General features: G+C 36.4%; 1 protein-coding gene across 1 annotated transcript; it reads left to right on the plus strand.

Annotated features, from left to right (window-relative positions):
* Window positions 1-15,185: 15,185 nt before the first annotated feature.
* LOC108339183 (extensin) lies at window positions 15,186-16,090 on the plus strand. Its single transcript, XM_017576326.1, has 2 exons — window positions 15,186-15,573; window positions 15,990-16,090. The coding sequence occupies exons 1-2, from the start codon at window positions 15,186-15,188 to the stop codon at window positions 16,088-16,090; spliced, it is 489 nt and encodes a 162-aa protein (XP_017431815.1).
* The last annotated feature ends 1,842 nt before the right edge of the window (window positions 16,091-17,932 follow it).

Consider the following 17,932-nt stretch of genomic DNA (forward strand, 5'->3'; position numbering starts at 1 on the left):
ATGTGTATAAAGGTAGAACAACAAAATTTCAGAAAGCTTCTGCTAAAAGATTTCAATCCCCCTTTGAACAGAAGATTGTCAAAGAAAAAGAGCCCCTGATACCTTTAGCCAAGATAGTTGAAAAACCCAAACAAGAATTCTCTTCACACACTCGCACTAGTGAGATCAAGTGTTTTAATTGTTTGGGTAGGGGTCATGTAGCTGCTCAATGTCCTACCAAAAGAACAATCATTTTAAGAGGTAGTGACATTTATAGTAGCAAAAGTGAATCCCCCACCAATGAGAGTGAGAGTGAGCAAGAGAAAGAAGAGGAAGTATTTGCTGATCATTGCCAACTTCTCATGGTGAGAAGGGTTCTTAACAGTCAACCAAGCCCATAACATTTATCACAAAGAGAGAACATCTTTCACACAAGATGCCAAATTCAAGAAAAATATTGTTCTCTCATTATTGATAGTGGATCTTGCTGCGATTGTTGTAACACAAGGCTGGTTGAAAAACGAAATCTTATTGTGATACCCCATCCAAAACCTTACAAACTTCATTGGCTAAATGAAGATGGGGATATAACAGTCAAGAATAAAGTTAAACTGGCAATTTCCATAGGGAAATTCAAAGATGATGTTATTTGTGATATAGTTCCTATGGAAGCTTGCCATGTACTATTGGGAAGACCATGGCAATTTGATATGACATTACACACCATGGTCTCACCAATACCATAACTGTGCACAAAAATGACAAGAAGTTTGTGCTTCATCCTTTTTCACCTGCTCAGGTGGCCAAAGATCTAGCACAAATGAAGCTCACTCGGGAGCAAGAAAAGGAAGAGAAAAAAAAAGAAAGTAAAAAAAAAGAGACAAGAGTGATCCTTAGGGATGATAAAGAGGTGCGGGAGAAAAGTGATCCCTCCCATAAGGTCACCCAACATGAAAACCTTGTGAATAAAAAAACTTTAGAAAATATTCTTCATGTTGAGCAACCTTCATACCTTCACTTGTGTCAAGGAACACTGACTTGTACAAATAGCGAGTCTCAAAACTTTGACTCTCTCTCATCCAATTCAAAACCTTTTGAAAGAATTTGATGATATTTTTCCCAAAGAAGTACCTATTGGTCTTCCATCACTAAGGGGAATAGAACATCAAATTGATTTTATGCCAGGGGAAACTCTTCCTAATAGGCCTGCCTATAGGATTAACCCCCAAGAAATTAAAGAGATTGAGTCACAAGTCCAAGACTTATTAGATAAAGGCTGGGTTCAAAAAAGATTAAGTCCATGTGCTATACCTGTGTTGTTGGTGCCCAAGAAAGATGGAAAATGGCGCATGTGTTGTGATTGTAGGGCTATCAACAACATCACAATAAAATACAGACATCCTATTCCTAGACTTGATGATATGTTAGCTGAATTGCATGGAGCTCAAGTATTTTCCAAAATAGACCTGATAGAAGCATTCCCAGTCTTCAAAACTGGACAGCTCCTTGAAGCAGAACGTGGTAGCGGAGTGAAGAAGTGCTTGGTGAAGGCAGTGCACGGTAGGTGTTTGTGAAAATGTCTGGTGCGGTTTTTGAAGTGTGTATGCAAAGGTTCTAGCTAGAAGGCCTTCCAAGAGGGAAGGAAGCTAGAGGATGAGTGTGCTAAAGTGGCACAATGCAAAGAACTTGAAGAAGTAGTAGCTGGAAACAATCCAACAGCATTTCACTATATCAATTCAAGTTGAGTTTACAAATGATGAAGCTCTCTTTTATAGGAGAAGATGAGCTTGGAAGTGTGCAAGGAAAGCTACATATTTACAATGTGCTCAAGCTAAATCACATGTGCAAAGCTACTGGTCGTGTGTTCCACGTATTCATCATTGCAAAATATGCTCAAAATGGAAGAAGCTTTATATTGGCTTATGTTCCACGTGAAACTTATGTTGAATGTGCTTGAAAGTAAAGAAGAAACACGGCTGGATGTGTTGCACATGGAAAATGTGGGAAACATGCTTCATGGTTGGCTACAACACACCTTCCTACTTGCTTCCTTTGTTTCGTCTTTGCTTGGCAACTCTCCTAGGAACTTTCCAACTTTTATTGTCCTACAAACAATGTAAATGGAATTAGTTAAAGAGAACATGCTAAGATTTAGAAAGAAAAGATTAAGTCCTTTATTTAACTTCCCTTTCTTGGTCTTAGAGTGAAGTTGATACTTCTTTGGATGGGAAGTCCCTAAAGGGGTTGTCATCATTCCCTCCCTCTTTTAAAAACGATTTGTCCTCAAATCGAGAAGAAAGAAAGAAGCACAACTTTGGTTTTTGTGTTCCTCCTGGATCAAAAATATATCTACAAAAGATAGCAAAAATTAGTATGATTAAAGAGATATATGCAAAGATAAGAAGATAAAATGAAGGCCTTTTGACAAAAATGTTATAAGAAGAAGTCTTGGCCTTTAATATATTTTATAATTCACTTTGTTTTGAACATTCCCCATGATAAAATGCAGAAACAAAGTGATGTTTTTGAGAAGAAGAGTCAAGGTATTTACCTTTTAAGGAAGAAGTTAACAACATGCATACCTTTGTCTCCTTCTTCTTTTCTTGAGAAGGTTGCTTGTCCAACCTATTTTCTTGTTTTCTTTCTTTTTCAAATTTTTCTTTGATTTTTATCTCATCCTCTTTCACTTGTTCAGGTGTTAGAGGAATCAATGTGATTTAATTTCCTTTATGGAGGAAAGTTATTTTGTTGGTATAACCATCATGAGTGGAGTTATGATCATACATGGCCTACCAAGTAATACATGCCCAGCATCCATTGGAACAACATCACATAAAACATTTTCTTCATAGTTGCCAATGGATATTGGTATGGTTACCTGTGTGTTCACTACTATTTCTTCATCCTCTATTATCCACTGAAGCTTATAAGGCTTGGGAAGAGAAATAGTAGGTAAGGCCAATTTGTTCACCACTCTAGAACTACAACAATTGCAAGAGAAACCACTATCCCCAATCAATGAACAAGTGTTTTTAAAGATTTTACATCTTGTTCTGAATAGGTTTTCCCTTTGTGATTGTTCTAGCTCATTGGTTTGACTTCCAAGAAGTCGTTTGTGAGGATAAGAGATAAGTATTGTTTGTGAGGACACTCAGAAGAATAATTTCCTCTCTCTCCATACTTAAAGCATTTGGTCTCTCTACCCCTTGTTTCTTTTGAAGATTCTTTGTGAAAGGTATTTCTTTCTCGCCCTCTCTCTCTTTTTCTTTACCTCTCACTTTCTCTTTCTCTTTTTCTTTTTCTTGAGGCTTTTCATACCTCTTTGGACTACCCTCCCTCTTAGGATATGTTCTATACTCGAAGGTGGTAAGGTAGTTCCTTTTAGTGGAAGCTTTTCTTCTAATTTGTTCTTCCACTCTCACACATAGCTGCACAAAGTCATTGAGTTCTAAATGAGGTAAAAGCTATACCTTACCTCTGATCTCATAGTTAAGACCGCTTTGGAACCTAGCTATGGTGAATATCTCTTCTTCTTTGATTCCAGCTCTTAACATGAGTAATTCCAACTTTTGTCTATATTCCTCAACACTCATGTTTCTTTGTTGAAGTCTATGGAGCTTATCCATAACCTCTCTAGCATAGTAGGCTGGAACATGCCTCCGATGCAAGGCTGTCTTTAACTCATTCCAGTATTGGATGGTATAGTCGCCATGCATCTTTTGATCTCTAATGATGGAGGTCCACCAATAGAGGGTTGCACCTTGAAAGGTTAAGGTGGCTAGGGTCACTCTCCTCCTATCATCTATGTGGTAACATTCAAAAATCTGTTCAACCTTCATCTCCCACTCAAAATATTCTTCCACATTGTCTTTGCCATAGAAGGGGGGAAGGTCAAGTTTGGGTAACACATGATGGTTCCTATGATGGTGGTGTCTCCTTGGAGGGTGTTGATAGTGATCATAAGGATGAAAACTATTGTGATCACTATGTTAGGAATGATCACCATTATCATGGTGTTGCCTATGAGAGTGTTCCTCATTATTTTGTCCTCTATGATTGAGAGTAAGGTTTGCAACCATCTATCTAAGTTCATTTAACTCAGCTTTAGTTCTATTAAGTTCCTCTCTCAATTGCATATTGTCCTGATCATGATGAAAGGTGCCTTGAATACTAGAGTTACTCATAGTTGTGAAGTAGAGAAAAGATTTTCAAAAGAGATTTGAAAGGCTTCACAAGTGTTGAGTCAAAAGCTTTTCAAAGATTGTTTTTGTATTTTTGGTGAATGATTTCTAGATAGATTCTAAAGGTAAAGAAACCGAATAACTCCTAGGAAGGAGAGGTGAGTCTCAATGGACAAGCTTAAAAACATTGTCCTTCCTTAGCCAGAGTTTCTCCTATTTCTTACCTAAGTTTCAATGGAGAAGTCTTTCAAAAACAGTTAGAATGCAACAATGAGATGCACCTAGAAACCAAAAGAAGGTTTATCTGTATGAGGGCACACCTAGATATCATAGAGACTTAAAACAAAAATTTCAACAAGCAAAAATTAAAGATAGATGATAATGAAATGAAAGAGTGAGACACGACCCTAAGTGAAAGTGCAAGTGACACTTGGAGCCACTTGACACACTTTCACACTAAGAAGTGGAAACTAAGCTATTACAATGTTTGATGGTGCACTTGGAATTGCTTGAAAAACATTTTTCCAAGCCACTTTAAGTTGAAAATGAACACAAAATGGAAAGAAATTACAAAGGTTCCGTGATACCAAGCAAAAATTACAAGTAAAAGTTTTACAAAAGTAGCAAAGCCAAGTGTGGCTCCTGTTTCAGAAACTGCTAGTCCAAAATCATGAGCAAAAAGGTGGTACAGTTGCTGAAACTACTGCTGAAATTGGTGTTGGAATAGCAAGAAAGAAGTGCACTTGGAGTCTGATGCGGCTCTCGCGGCCCATCAAATTTGATGTGCAAATAAATGCAGTATAGTGCTAGGGAGTGACTCCTAGGTCGTCTCTCAAGGACCAAATGTGGTTCGAGGCTTAGGTCAAACACGTAGTGGGGGGGTTTAAAAGTGTTTTTGTGATTCGAAATGAACTAAATGAAAACTGGAAATTAAATACAACAAAACATAATTGAAAACATTGAATTAAATAAACAAAGCATGAAGATCGAACGGTCCTACAAATGACCGAACGATTCTACATTGAGACCAAATGGTCTCTAAAGCAAGTGAGGAAATTGGAAACGCAAGAAGATAAAGAAGCCGAACATAATAAAACACATAATGAACGGGAAAAATAAACTGAACAATGCAAAGGATAAATATCCAACACAAATAAAACTATTAAAATACAACACTTAAATTAAAAAGATTAATGCTCATTGTAATTATTTATCCCACACATTCATCATGGAAACAACACTAAAAGGAAATGCTCGAACATAAATAATATAGATTAGTAAGCTACCTAACCTAAACGTATACCAATAAAAAAAAATACTTCTAGGTGCAAGCTTAAAGCTAGTAAAATGAAACCCTTTGGAGCTTTCTCTTTCTCCCTGTACGTGGCAGCCTTGTGCTTAATCTCCAGCAAGGAAAAGAAATAAAAATCACAGCCTCGTAATCCATGTGCATCATTGGACGCAACGTGCAAACTTCAAAATGAAATTAGCTCCTCCTCTCCATTCCATCATCAACGTGTAGCGCTTCTGCTCTGCAACAAAGTAAAATAATCCATCATCGTGCTGCCTGCTGCTCAAATTAAAATCATCGTTTAACATTTCTTCTAGCAACGTGAATCAACATTTTTTTAAAATAAAATCATCATCCACACTTATCTAAAAGAAAGAAGAAAACATATGTGCTGCTATTGTCTAATGAAATAAAAACTCATTTCCCTACTGGAATAAAAACCAAGACTTTTCATTCATCCCTCCGTGCTTGCAAAAAAAATAATAAATGGAGAAGTAAATGTGCTTCATTTCTCATCCACTGTGACACCGTAAAAAATTGTTCAACATAAGCATAAATGCCCTCAAAACAACATTCGAAGCAAAGCCTAAGAGCCATTCGAGAGAGTGGCGGTTGGATGCCCCCAAACCGAGACACCCCCTTTCTCGTAAGCCTAAAGAGTAAAATCACCATAGTGCCCTCCTTCTTGTGCACACTTCTTTTGTGGAGAGTCTTGAATCATGTGACAGCCCTTCAAATGTCCCAAAATAATATCCAACAATTTCTCTGCAAATAATTAGTCTCAGATAATTCAAATTAATTAAAATAAGAATTTCTGGTCAAATTAAACACAATTAGCAAAAATGGAGAAATATTGAACAATTAAACACAATTCCCTAATTAAATCCGGTACAATAAACTAGGTGAACTCAAAAAAATATCGACTCATCAGAGTCCAAGCTTGTGGCCCTTTTAACACCTCATCCACTTCCTAAGATGCTACCCCCTTGGAGCAAGGAATCTGAGGTAAAACAGCTACACCAATTCGTCATAGCACCCAAAACAAACACCAAACAGTCAACAAAAACCAGCTGCTTCACCAGAAATGAATTTTCACAGAACAGATTTTGGGCACAAATTAGAAGCCAAACAAGTTGAATTCAATTGAATTTAAGCTTGGAATAACAGAAGGGACACAAAAGGAACCTAGGAGAGGCACTAGAACGGATTAAACAAGCTAGAAAAGACTCAAAACAGTGATGAAATTGTGTGCTTCGAAACTGTTTAATAAAATTCAAAACTATTTGACAAAATGCCACAAAGAACAACAGATTTTGTGTTTTCTGGTTTTTGACCTTTCAAATATGGATTGCAGGGTTTAAATTGCTTTTTATGATTTTTATACACTTGGATAAGCATATAAATGTAATTGGAAACTTAAACCCAACTTTTGCCAATCCAATTTGCAAATCTAAATTTAATGAAGTGTTAAGAGCAAACAAATGCTAACTGCACCAGAAAAATTGTGGTTGGAAATTGGAACATCAGTGGCCAAAATGAATTGCAATGTATGTGAGGTTCAAATGACTTGTCAAACAAGTTTATATCATCAAATTGGATGTTTGCAAACACTTAAAGAACAAAGGAATACACTACAACAGAATTTCACTAGTCCACTTCCAAATTCAAGCAAATTTGATGTTTTGGATGGTGATTTTGCACATAGGCTCAAAATTGACCAAATGAACAGTGCACACAAGTTTGGAATGGTGAAATAAACTTGCTCAAATGTGAACAAAGCATTGAAACATCCAGATTCATCAAATGACAGTAGTAGTTGCCAAAAGTGCAGAAATATTTCACCAAAATTGCACCAGAAAAAGCTTCTAAATTGGTGGTTTTAAACCCAAAATTGGTACGAGGTGATTCAACAACTGTATTGAGTGATCAAACAAATTTGGATATTGATTTTACAGATGTGCTAACTGTTACATCACTCAAAAACATATCACAATCCAAATAACTAGTTCACTTCCATTTAAATTACAATTTTGATGGTTGAAAAGGCAAATTTGCATATAGGCTGTAATTGACCAAATGAACAGTACACACTAATTTCAAATGGTAAAATAAACTGATTCAAATGGTTACAATGCACAAAAACAGCCAGAATCAACAATTCACACCAGCTGTAGCCAAAAGTGAAACACAAAAGCACCAAATCACTAGATTTAAGAAATTTATGGAAACAAGGCTGGACAACACACACAATGACTCAAGGAAGTCTTAATGCACTAGATCTAGCTGCAGAATAAGAGCTAGCTGATTTTTAAAGCCTAAGAACAAACCAAACAGTAAGCACGGTGCATACACTTTGATGAAACAATGACAATTTTTTTTTCTTTTCGAAACCAGATTTTGGAATCAACTCAACTATACTTTTTGGAATTCAATTGTTAATACAGATTGCCAAAACTTGAAACATGTATAAAATCATCAAATACACTTGCCTCAAGCTTTAGAATCAATAAATCTGGACAGAAACAAATTATAGCATATGAAAACCGAAAATGCAATTTTCTGCAGATTTAAATTGGAAAAATCAGTGTTCAATGGGGTAAGCTCAAATGATCAAAGCTAGACATGGTGCCATTGCTTTTCATGATCAACATATAGCTAGAAACACACTGGACTCAAACAAAACAGAACGAAATCACATCTAAACAGAATTAAACATTTGACAGAATGAAAAACTACACTAAAATTACACATGACCGAGACATAACTGGAACTGATTAATAAAAGCTGGATTGAATTGAAAACAAATGAAAAGCACCAATTAAAATGATAAAGAAACATTAAGGAATAGTGAATGGAAACAAACATCCAATCAAACATAAAATCAAATCACAGAATATCAGAAAAAAAAATAAAACAGTTGGTGACAGAGAACAACACAACACAGACAAACTGGAAATGAATGAAAGGGAAACTTAGCTCTTGAAATCACGCGCGGACGACCTGGCTCTTGATGCCAAATGATAGAAGCATTCCCAGTCTTCAAAACTGGACAGCTCCTTGAAGTAGAACGTGGCAGCGGAGTGAAGAAGTGCTTGGTGAAGGCAGTGCACGATAGATGTTTGTGAAAATGTCTAGTGCGGTTTTTGGAGTGTGTATGCAAAGGTTCAAGCTTAGGAGGCCTTCCAAGAGGGAAGGAAGCTAGAGGATGAGTGTGCTAAAGTGGCACAATGCAAAGAACTTGAAGAAGTAGTGGCTGGAAACAATCCAACAGCATTTCACTATATCAATTCAAGTTGAGTTTACAAATGATGAAGCTTTCTTTTATAGGAGAAGATGAGCTTGGAAGTGTGCAAGGAAAGCTACATATTTACAATATGCTCAAGCTAAATCACATGTGCAAAGCTACTGGCTATGTGTTCCACCTATTCATCATTGAAAATGTGCTCAAAATGGAAGAAGCTTTATATTGGCTTATGTTCCACGTGAAACTTATGTTGATTGTGCTTCAAAGTAAAGAAGAAACACGGTTGAATGTGTTGCACATGGAAAATGTGGGAAACAAGCTTCATGGTTGGCTACAACACATATTCCTACTTGCTTCCTTTGTTTCCTCTTTGCTTGGCAACTCTCCTAGGAACTTTCCAACTTTTATTGTCCTACAAACAATGTAAATGAAATTAGTTAAAGAGAACATGCTAAGACTTAGAAAGAAAAGATTAAGTCCTTTATTCAAGTTCCCTTTCTTGGTCTTAGAGTGAAGTTGATACTTCTTTGGATGGGAAGTCCCTAAACGGGTTGTCATCAAGACCTTAGGAGTGGTTATCACCAAATTCGAATCAAAGAGGATGATGAGTGGAAAACTACTTTTAAGACTATGTTTGGACTATATGAGTGCCTAGTAATGCCTTTTGGCCTTACTAATGCGCCAAGCACATTCATGCAACTTATGAGCCATGTCTTAAGGGATTGCATTGGGAAGTTTGTAGTTGTTTATTTTGATGACATTCTGGTGTATAGTCAAAATTTGCAAAATCATGAACAACATTCGAAAGTTGTCTTGACAATTCTTTGAACCAATCAATTGTTTGCAAATATTGACAAATGCACCTTCGGTGTTGATAGTGTCATCTTTCTAGGTTTTGTAGTCAATAAAAATGGGTCCGTGTTGACCCTCAGAAAATAAAGGTCATCCAAGATTGGCCACCCCCACAGAATGTAGGAGAAGTAAGGAGCTTCCATGGGTTGGCAAGCTTTTAAAGAAGGCAAAATATGTATACCTCAAGGATCACATAGAAAGCTCCTTGTCAAAGAAATACATGAGGGAGGATTAATGGGTCATTTTGGGGTAGAAAAGACTCTTGGCATGTTAAAAGAAAAATTCTTCTGGCCTCACATGAGGAAAGACGTCCAAAGGCATTGTTTCAAATGCATTACATGTTTAGAGTCAAAATCTAAAGCAATGCCTCATGGACTCTATACCCTTTTGCATGTTGCTTTAACTCCTTGGGAAGAAATTAGTATGGATTTTGTCTTAGGACTCCCAAAACTTCAAGGGGTTTTGATTCTATCTTTGTGGTAGTAGATTGTTTTAGTAAAATGGCTCATTTCATACCCTGCCACAAAGTAGATGATGCAAGCAACATTACTAAGCTCTTCTTTAGAGATGTGGTAAAACTTCATGGATTACCTCGTATTATCATTTCTGATAGAGATACAAAATTCCTTAGTCACTTTTGGAAGACCATATGGTCTAGATTAGGGACTAAGCTTTCTTTTTCTACTACTTGTCATCCACAAACAGATGGACAGACAGAAGTAGTCAATAGATCTCTATCAACTTTATTGAGAGTAATTCTAAAAGGAAACCACAAATCTTGGGACAAATATCTTCCTCATGTAGAGTTTGCCTATAACAAAGTAGTTCATGGAACTACTAAAATTTCCCCTTTTGAGGTTGTATATGGATTCAATCCTTTGACACCTACAGATTTAGAACCTCTTCCTAAGTCATTTGACTTTGTTCATCAGGAAGGAGTATCTAAATCTAAATTTATAAAGGACTTACATCAAAGGGTTAGAAACCAAATACAACACCAAAATGAGAAATATGCCAAGACTCATAACAAAGGAAGGAAAGAGATAATCTTCAATGAGGGAGATTTAGTTTGGCTTCATCTTAGAAAATAAAGATTTCCAAATTTAAGAAAATCCAAACTCAATCCCCGAGGAGATGGTCCATTTAAAGTTATTAGGAGGATCAATAATAATGCGTATCAACTTGACCTTCCTCTAGAATATGGAATTCATCCCACTTTCAATGTATCTGACCTTATTCCTTTTTCAGGGATTGAAAATGACAATGAAGATCCTTTAGATTTGATCAAGAGGGAGGAGATGATACGCGAGAGCCAAGCACAATGATACATCAAGGCCCCATCACACGAGGTATGGTCAAAAAGCATCAAAAAGATGTTAATGATTTTCCTTTAGAAGGTCAAGTGCTTTTTGCCATCTTTGAGTGGAAACCTGATGATCAATCAGATAATCCAAAATTTCCAAAACAAAGGGAAGGATAGAAAGTCAAAGAAAGAAGGAATGCACCGTAGCCTAGCGTAGCTTTTCTTTCAACACGTGTATTTTGTGCACATCTAGAAGGTTAGATTTCAGCATGGGTGCTTCCACATGGATTGAGATCCGTGTCCATTGGCATCATCCAACACCGTAGAGATTAGCATACGCAGGGGAAAACACTCTATAAATTCCCTCCTCTTCATTCATGTACGAAACTTTTGATGAATTGAGAGAATAAATTTGCTGATGAAATTTCCAGCGTCTTTTCCCACCGAAAGTCACCCCTATGCTTCCTCAAAAATCTCCTCTAGCTTCCTTCCATTGATGAAGGTCATCTGAGCTAGATCCACTTCCCAAAAGCACCTCATCCAAACTCTTCTTCCAAATATTCATCCGCTGCCACTGCACATCATAGTTCGTTTTCAATTTTCTTCTGTTGCCACTGCCTTTCTTCTATGGAATAGCACCAAGGATGGAGCTGTCACGGTGGATGAAGTTGTTGTACCAGATGTTGTTCTTCTTATGCCTACAGATGCATTCTTCACTGTGGAATAGGCATTTAAGTCCTTCGTCGCTTGGCCTAGACATTTGGTTGCTGATGTATCTATTCCCCCGGTAAGCACTCGTACTACATACTTCTCAATTTTAATATTTACTTTTAATTGACGTCATAACATAACCATTTTTTAATGTAATAGCAGATAGGTCAAGAGGGAAGTCCTACACCGAAGAAGACTCACTTATCTGAGGACGACAGTCTTGGTGCGTTAGACGAGCTTGCTAAAATCATTTTCGATGCGCTGATGATTGTACACTAGGATTCTACTACATTTGGAAGAGCAGCTCAGATCCCATTGTACGTGCATCAGCAAGATGTTAGGGAGCTTGCGTTGGGGAAAGAATAAATTAATATTACACTCATTAGATGTGGATGATGTAAGTTTATGAGAACTTTTTTATATAATTCTTTTTTATCAAGTTACTTATATAAGATTATTTCTTCATGTTAGGTATATGTTTGATGTTAGTAACAAGAAGGGATTCAACGATGTATATGGGTTCATTGACCCGTCTATGACTCATGAAAGAAATAAATTTGAGGATATCCAAACATATATCACCATCTGCTTTGGAATGGGGAAGGAGAAATATTTTCTCCCTTATATACTTGCGTAAGTGAATTTCGTTAACTTTAAAGTTTCATTTATTAATTTTGGTATATGAAAATTAAGTTATTACCAATTTTAGGTGTCATTGGCAGCTACTTGTGATCTCCATACCGAAGAACATTGTTGTCTGATTTTGTTCATTGCACAAGTCTCCTCCCAGCCCTCTTAGACATGTAGTAGATTGGTAAGAACCTCAATGTTTCAACTTTCTTTGTTATATAAATGTATGCTAAAGAAATTTTTTTTAATAATTCCCTTGCAACACATATGATGTTATCTGGGAGATCTATTGCTACAACTAAAAAGCTTGCATGGGTTGCCCTTAAGGTTTGGTATTTTAGTCCATACTTTGTTACATTTGGTTCCATTCCAATAATGTTACTTAACATTTTATAATTATGATGATATATTATAGTGTAATAAGCAAACGGGGTCATATGAATGTGGTTACTACGTCATATTTTGGATGATGACCATTATTCGTGCACATTACGCCAGTGGGTGGCAAACGATAATATTAAGGTTTGAATTTTATTTTCTCTATAGTTTAGATTTCATATACACTAATTGAAATCATTGTGTTTTATGCAGAGATTCAATAAGACTGCTGCAATTCCAGAGAAGTCACTTCAACTCGTGAGGAAAGCATTGACTAAATATGTAATTCAATTATATAATAATATGTAGTAGATATTAGGATATAGTAAGTTCTAAGTTTATGTTTCTAAGTTGTTTTATGCTTTTGTACATTATTACTAGTTTAACTTTGTACATTGCATTGATTTATGCTTTAAAGTTGATTTATGATTACATTGGATTGATTTATGCTTCGAAGAAGTTGATTTATGATTACAATGAATGTATTTATGTTGTAATATAATTTTCATTCAAAACATACCCTTTTGGATTATTCTGGACTATTATGGCTGTAAAATTATATGGAGGTTTGTTTTTGTAGTTGGGAATGTAGCAGAAATAGACTTGATTTAAAAAAAAATAGGGGAATATGCCTCGGTTGAGACCATAACCGAGAAAAAAAATACCCTATGGCATTGTTAAGGTCACAACCGAAGCAGAAAATCTGGTGGATGTAAAACAAAAGAAAAAGGCCTCTAATGCCTCGGTTAATGTCCCAACCGAGGCAGTAGAGAGGGACATACTACCTCGGTTAATGTCCCAACTGAGGCAGTAAAGAGGGACACACTGCCTCGGTTCAGGGGGAACCGAGGCATAAAGTCCCACAAAAAACAAATTAAAAAATCTACTACTTTGGTTAGCTTTAAAGCGAGGCAAAATCATACCCTTTTATGCCTCGGCTTTGAACCGAGGCAAAAAGTTACTTTTTGCCTCGCTTGGATATGCCTCGGTTCGGGAACCGCTGCCTATTGACAAAAATAACCGTTGTCATTTCCCCTGACTGCACTAGTGAATAAAGTCCTATATAAAGAGACCTAGGGGAGGCAGAAAACACAATTCATTCATTCTCTCATACTCCTCCACTAGAAGCAACCATCCACCACTCCTCTGAGTTTTATTTAATCATGTGTTTCACTCCATTCATGGAGGGGTAAGCTCCTAGGGCTATTCCACTGTAATTTCATTATGGATTCTAAGGTTAAGTTGAATTAATGCAATTGTTTCTTTTGATTATTGATTTGATTTATTCTCTTTCAATGTCTTTCATCTCTCAATCATATCAAAAGCAATGGTTTTTGCATCATAAGGTGTTTGAATCTACATGCATATTCATCATATGAGTTCAAGGGTTTCTAGGTTTGTTTGAGAATTTACTTTGATTAAATTTAGGAACTTTCATATGATTAAACTAGTTTTTGCTATGAATTGAGAATGTACTTGGATTGATGGTAACAATTTCAACTATAATTAATTGAGAATTTACTTTGATTAATTAGCTTTTAATTTGGTTAGGAGTTTTAAGAATAGACATGGTTAAACACAATAGAATTTGATTGAGAATGTACTTTGGTTGAATTTATTGTGAATAATCTAGAAAGGTCTTGCATTTGATTGAGAATCTACTTTGGTTAACTGCATGATCGCCCTCAAATTAATTAAGAATGTACTTTAATTAATTTGAAACTTAAATAATAATCAATTGAACAATGATATGTGGATAACCAATGATGAATCTATCTTGGAGAAGCAATGGAATTAACCTATTTTCATCATAATTGTTTTTAAGTTTCTTATTTATTCTTTAATTATTCTCCAAACATCACTTTTATTCTTGAACATCGCATTGCATTCATAAGATTCAAATATTGAAAGGCAATTCCGTATTCATTGGGAACGACTCAGAGTTACTTTAACCTTATCTACTTTCTTGAATACTACTTGGAAATACTAAAGTTGCCTTGAAAAGTAGTATTAATTTGATAGCTTCAACGACAGCGTATCATAGACCAATATATGTGTTGTATTTATCGATTAAAAATTTTATTGGTAAATTGAATTTACTGAAGGATATTTGTTATTTATTGATCGATGGACATGTTTATTAGTAAGGTATTAGTGATTTAATATACCGAAAGATGTATTCATCGGAAAGTTCTTCGTCTCCCCCTTCCTCTCCCAAAAAAAAATTAACTTAGAATGCGAAGCACCAATACAAGGACAACAAGAAGGAGAAGGAGAAGAAGAAGAAGAAGAAGAAAAAGAAGAAGAAGAACAAGAAAAAGAAGAAGAAGATGATGATGATGATGAAGAAGACGATGATGAAGAAGAAGAACAAGAAAATGACGATGATGAGTATGATGATGAAGAAGAAGATGATGAAGATGCTGACGACGATGATTGAATGTTGGACATTATTGTAGAAAATTTAACTAGCATTTCAAAAACACTCTAATTGAGTTATGCAAAATACCAGCTTAAAAGTTGTATACAATTATTTTACATTCACGTTAACTTGTACTGATCCTTCCTTAGACTTTTTTATTGCTTCACTTTATTTTTAACCATTTCAATGCAGTCATGACAAGAGAAGGTTCAGAACGTCGTGATAAAGGAAAGGAGGTAGCAAGGCCTAAAAAGAGGCAACGACAGACACCAAAGTATGTACTTAGGGTGCCTGCTACACTACCTATCACTGTTTACCTCAGTTCATCATCCGTGGGGCCTTCTCCTACCCCTGTCGTACACCCTCCTCCTACCCCTATAGTACACCCTCCTCCTACCCCTGTAGTACACCCTCTTCCTACCCCAGCAGCAAACATTCTTCCTCCTCCTGTGATTGTTACTCTCACTCCTCCCCCTGTGATTATTACCCCTATTGCTCCCCCTGACCCTACTTCTATACCTTCCTCATCTTTTATACCTTCTTCTGAGACTGCCACACCATCTGCTGATCTAGATTTAGCAGGTGATGGTGTTGACCCGCCCCTCCATGGTCGACCATGGATTGAGCCATATGGTAAAGGGTAAGACTTTAATCCATTTTTTAACCATTTTGATGTTTAAAGTTTGTCGTACTTCAAATGATTTTTATTTCTTTATATGCAGGTTTATTCCATCCATGGTTGCTTCCCAGGCCATCACACGATGAATTAAGCAACAATATTTGAATTCATGGCCTACTTGGGGAGCAATACCTATAGACGACAGAAAGCCATTCTGGTAGCGTTTTATGGTGAACAACCAATTAAACTAATTGTCATTCTTATTTTAGTATGTTTATTAATCAATGTTTGTTTTGGTGAAGTGGAAACCTCAACATGAAACTCAAATACAAAGAAATTTCCACATGAAAGCATCTCATCAGCTGTCAAAGATGTTTAGGGATGCCCGCAATGCAGGGGAGGGCCCTTACTGGTTGGGCGAGCACATTTGGAACTCTTTACATGCTCATTGGAATTCAGCAGAGTTTTTCTGAATTCTGAGACTGAAGAGTTTACCTGTGTGAGTTTTGAGCTTTAGAGTAATTATGAATGATTACTATTACTTTGGAAGCATGAATGATTTTGCCCAAATTCTCTATGATTGAACTACTTGCATGCAAGTTTCATAGGATCAAGGCCATCTTTTGTTATCCAAATAAAAAGAGAACAGTTTGTTCCATCCTTTGAACCTTTAGCCTTAAGCATGTTTTGAAAACCCTGTTTCAAATTCTTTACCTTGAGTTGAGTTGAGAATATTTGTGAGGTATTGATAAAGGTTCAAGTTTGGGGTTGTTAGAAAAATAAGCAGTGAGCACAAAGAAAAGAAAAAAAAAGAAAAATCAAAAGAAAAGAAAAATGAAAAGAAAATAAAGAGAAGTTCACTACAAGGGAAAAAGGTCGGGAAAGATCTTCTTGAAAAGAGAACCTGTGTGTAATTGTTAATTTCATAAATATCTCTCTTAACTCAAGGATTTTGCATTATGGAAAAACCATGTTTCTTCTTAGCCCAGCCAAGTTATAAGCCAAGAAAAGCCCTTGTGATGAAAACCTGTTTGTGAGTATGTTTGATTTTGGTTAAATGAAAGGCAAAGTTAATTTGTGTGACACTATGATAGCAGAGTGATTGAAAGATCTCACTATACACCTTTGAGTTGAGTGATACACTTTTGAGTGCTTGAGTGATACACTTTTTTGGTGAGGAGTATTTCTCTGAATTTCTGATTGCATCTCTGCTTGGTTGATTGATCATTCTTAAGCATAACATTTGTTGAAAGTATATGAGTATCACATTGATTTTGATTGAATTAAGGCATCTGCACATCTTGACTGAGATCTTTATGCTGAATTGATAAAAGTAATTTCTTGTCTTGGAAGGAAAAGTTTTTGAAAAATGTTGAGTCATTGTAGTGATTTTTCTGAAGAGCTGAGTTACATTTTGTTTTGCTTGAGGACAAGCAAAGTTCTAAGTTATGGGTTGTGTTAACGGTTGAAAATACCGTTATTTGTGACGTAATTTTGATATTAAATACACCCTTTTTCACTTAGAAACTTGCTTGGACTCATGCATTTTCATTTAATTGTGTGAATAAAAGAGTTGAGGTTGAATTTGATTATTTTATGACTAATTTCCCTTGTTTTGATAGGTAATGAGAGAATATGGAAAGCAGAGATGAAGTGCTAAGGAGTTAGAGCTCAGAAAGACCTGGAAAAACACCTAAAGGAGGAACCGCATGAAGCTTGGGCGTCCTGTCCAAGGCTTGAGCCTCGAAAAATTGACGTCCACCACCCGGGCGCCCTCTTAGGCCGCCCGGGCGGCGACCCTCGAAGCCTAGGCGTCCATTTGAAGGCTCAGGCCCTACATGAGGATCGTCCACTGCCAGGGCGCCCTAAATGGGGCACCCGAGCGTCGCGCGTCACAAACCCGACCCAGTTTTTGCTCTGTTTCGACTCTTTTGGATCGGGCCCTGGTTCTACTCTTTTCCAACTTTATTTAAAGGACCCAGGCACTCTAGGTTTGATATCTCTGGTTGGAGCAACCCAACAACACATTGTTCGACTCTCTAAAGGTGGATATGGAGGCGGGAGCTTGCTCTTCTACTCTTAGGGTTTCACTATCTCATCCTTTTCCATTATTCATATTGTTTCTCCATGTCTATGGGGAACTAAACTCTATTTGTTGTTAGGGAATGATGTAACCTTGTGAACTCTCGTGTATTTGAATTGATTCTTAATTTATATGCTTTTTCATTAATTATTAGGGAATTCATCTGTTTCAATGCTTACTTTATTTAACTCATTTAGTAGCATGATTTATGAATTGCATGAGTGTTGGGAGGTTCCTTA

Source organism: Vigna angularis, chromosome 5, assembly GCF_016808095.1.
Source record: "Vigna angularis cultivar LongXiaoDou No.4 chromosome 5, ASM1680809v1, whole genome shotgun sequence".
NCBI classification, from domain to species: Eukaryota; Viridiplantae; Streptophyta; class Magnoliopsida; order Fabales; family Fabaceae; genus Vigna; species Vigna angularis.

What these genes read in the sequence shown, in the direction of transcription:
- LOC108339183 (XM_017576326.1), top strand. Translation starts at nt 15,186, where the DNA reads ATGACAAGAGAAGGTTCAGAACGTCGTGATAAAGGAAAGGAGGTAGCA. An exon ending in TGCTGATCTAGATTTAGCAG is followed by an intron (nt 15,574 to 15,989) that starts GTGATGGTGTTG and finishes AAAGATGTTTAG; the next exon opens with GGATGCCCGCAATGCAGGGG.